The sequence below is a fragment of the Fukomys damarensis genome, unplaced genomic scaffold (genome assembly GCF_012274545.1).
Source record: "Fukomys damarensis isolate Sample0158 unplaced genomic scaffold, DMR_v1.0_HiC HiC_scaffold_37, whole genome shotgun sequence".
Classification (NCBI taxonomy): domain Eukaryota; kingdom Metazoa; phylum Chordata; class Mammalia; order Rodentia; family Bathyergidae; genus Fukomys; species Fukomys damarensis.
In genome coordinates, this window is record NW_022900949.1 from 738030 (window position 1) to 741000 (window position 2971).

General features: G+C 57.3%; 1 protein-coding gene across 1 annotated transcript in view; it reads right to left on the reverse strand.

Moving 5' to 3' along the window:
- Positions 1-1230: 1230 nt before the first annotated feature.
- The window catches only part of Use1 (unconventional SNARE in the ER 1), a 2758-nt gene continuing 1017 nt past the window's right edge, over positions 1231-2971 (reverse strand). The window contains exons 3-7 of the mRNA XM_033759374.1: positions 2912-2969; positions 2541-2553; positions 2159-2186; positions 1821-1995; positions 1231-1593 (exon numbers count right to left, since the gene is read on the reverse strand). Coding sequence (XP_033615265.1) covers positions 1411-1593; positions 1821-1995; positions 2159-2186; positions 2541-2553; positions 2912-2969 — 457 coding nt within the window. The 3' untranslated portion in view covers positions 1231-1410. The remainder of the gene's footprint in view (positions 1594-1820; positions 1996-2158; positions 2187-2540; positions 2554-2911; positions 2970-2971) is intronic.

A 2971-nucleotide genomic window follows, 5' to 3' on the forward strand; every position in this document is an offset into this window, starting at 1 on the left:
CACCTGTCCCAGTGTCCAGGGTCCGAGCCTAGGTCCGCTGAGGAATTGGCATCTTGAGTCCGGGTTGCGTATTAACTGCGCTCTGGACGTGACGGCCGGGTCTACCGCAGGCCGGGGCGGGGCCGAGGGAAGAGGCGGGACTAGAGGCGAGGGGCGTGGCCGGGCAGAGCGGAACTGGGCTCAGCCCCCTTAATGCAGGTTCGAATCCGAACCGCTGGGGTGTAGCTGGAGACTTTCAGTCCTTAATGGACTGAAAAAGGGGATGGTTTTTAACGAACTTTATCTTTTCACAATTGTATTTTTAAAATATTTCCTTAAATCTCAGCCTGGTGGTACACACCTGTAATCTAATCACTCTGGGAGGCTGGGGCAGAAGGATCAAAACTTGGAGCCCAGCCTGGGCAACTCAGCGACTTAGCCAGACCCTGTCTCAAAGTAAAAAAAAAAAAAAAAAAAGAGCTAGGGATGCAGCTCAGTGCCAAGGCCCTGCGTTCAAGCCCCAGTAACACACAAATCCCTAATCAGTAGGGACATTTACAAAATTCAAGTAATAGAAATGCATAGGGTCACAGTAAGGTTCTCCACAGCTCTTGTCTGGGAAGCAGCCCCCTCCGCCTTTGTGGGAGGCCAGATGCAGCAAGTGCAAGAGATCCATGGGCCAGGACACTGCCTCGAGGGCACTGCCCCCTCCCTCGGCACTTCCTCCCACCAAAGGGACTTCGCCAATGCACTGCCACCGCCTGTGTTATCCATTCCCTGCAGTTTTTTTGTTTTTTGAGACAGGGTCTCACCGTGTAGTTCAAACTACTCTGGAACTCACTGTGTAGCTCCTGCTGGTCTTGAACTCACAGGGATCCTCCTGCCTCAGCCTCCTGAGTGCTGGGATTACAGGAGTGCACCACCACACCCGGCCCTGCAGTTTGTTTTAACAATGTTATCTTTTGCAGCACTGGGTATTGAACCCAGGGCTACGAACTGAACTGCATCCCCTGCCTTTTTTCCTGTATTTTGAGGCAGGGTCTGGCTGGGCTGGAACTTGAGATCCTCCTGCCTCAGCCTCTGGAGCACTGGGTTGATGAAGCTCTATTTTCACCTCGCCCTGTCAGTGAAGAAGCTCAGAAATACTTCACCCCCACTTCCCAGTCCAGATCCTGCAGGTGGTTTGATTTCCAGTTGGGTTTAGGGCTCCCCCCATCTCACTGTCACCATCATCAGTGGAGCCCTCCAATGTTCACAGCCAAAATACACCTTTTATTTTGCTTTTCGATCCTATGCTTCTGCACTGGGGATTCCCTGTGGTGCCCAGACTGGCCCTGACCCTCCTGCCTCAGCCTCTGAGTTGCTGGGACCCCCTGCAGCCTGGCTGTGCGGCCAGTGCTCGGGGTGGAGTGGGTGCCTGCCACTGCCCCACTACTTGAGTCTGGGCACGATGCGGATGAAGAGGATCATGCTGATGAAGAGGGCGCAGACCACGACCAGCATGGCCCACAGCAGCCAGTTGACCGACTTCTGCGTGTGCTGCTCCAGCCGCTCTGACTCCGCCTTCAGCTTCTCCAGGTTCTGGTCGGCCATCTTGAGTGAGTGCGACAGGTTCTGCACGCAGGGCGGGCAGGGTGTGAACAGGACAGGAGAGCGGCCTCTCACTACTGCCCCGGGGCAGCCCTAGACCTCTCCAGCTCCGCTGGTACTGTGCCCTTTGGTGGGAACGCCATAGTTCCGGCCTTCTCCCTAACTCCTGTTCATCTAACCAAGACCTAGTCACAGCGCCTCTTTCCTGAGAAGGCAATTCTGACGTCTGCAGAGTTCCCACAGCTCTGTACCTGGTTGTCCTTCTTGATGACACTCTGAGCAGCCAGCGTGTTGGTCTTGAGGCTCCGGGCAAGGCCCAGCATCTCCTCTGCCAGCTGCTCCTGCAGGTCCTGCTGTTGCCGTAGGACGAGGTCTAGCTCGGCCGCTGACTGCTTCTTGTCTGTGGGCCTGGGTCCAGCCACCCCACTGACCCCGCACAAGGTGGCCATGCAGGCATGTGAGGGCAGTGGGGCAGGAAAAGAGCCGACATGTTCCCGGGGGTGTCCTGCTGACTCAGTTTCCCCACCCCCACTGGCTCCCGGTTATCCAGCTCCCTCCGCTCCCCTGGCCAGAAGGCAGAGACACTCACCTTCGCTTTCTTGCCTCAGGCTGGCACTCTGGAAGCAAACACAGGGCAAGCAGAGAAAGGACTGGGTGCCCTTCTTCCAGCCTCTGTGCCAGTGCTGCCCCTGATAATGCCAGTTCCCCATCCTGGCTGTTGCCCAGGGGCTCCTACTGCTGCGTCAAAACCCTAGCTAGAACACCCCTTCTTGCAGAAGGCCTTTCCTATTCCTCCTGGACTCCCCAAGGCCCTCATAGCCCCATGAGCTGGGAGTGCTCAGCTTGGTCTCTTCCTGGGGCCACTCCCATCCCTGCCAGAGTCAGTCCCCTTGGCCTGGGCACCAGGGGCAAAATGACACATGTTCAGGCCCAGGTCCTGGGTTCAAGTCCTCTTCTGCTTGAAGACTCACCTCCAGCAGAGTCCTAGGGGAAGCAAGGAGAGGCATGAAGTCCCTGCTCGTTCTGTCCTGCTGAGAATGCCCACATCCACACAGATCCCAGGAAATCCCACGAGGTTTGCGGTGACTCCCAGGCCAGCTCTGGGCTCGACTAGACCACTGAACCCAGTATTGCATGGAGCCGAATCCTCCCGGCCCGTTTCTCCTTTTTCATTTTGAGGCTGTGTCTTGCCAAGTCGGTTGGCCAGGCTGGCTGGGGTCAAACTTTGGGTCCTCCTGCCTCAGCCTCCCAGAGTGCTGGGATCCGAGAGGTGTGCGACCCGATCCCACTCTGCTCAGGAGGTTCTGTTCTGCTCCGCCCAGAAACCGCACCAGCCACCTACCGCGCCCAGCAGCTCCTGCCTCATCTCGCCAGCGTAGCGCGCGCGCGTCTGCAGGTGCAG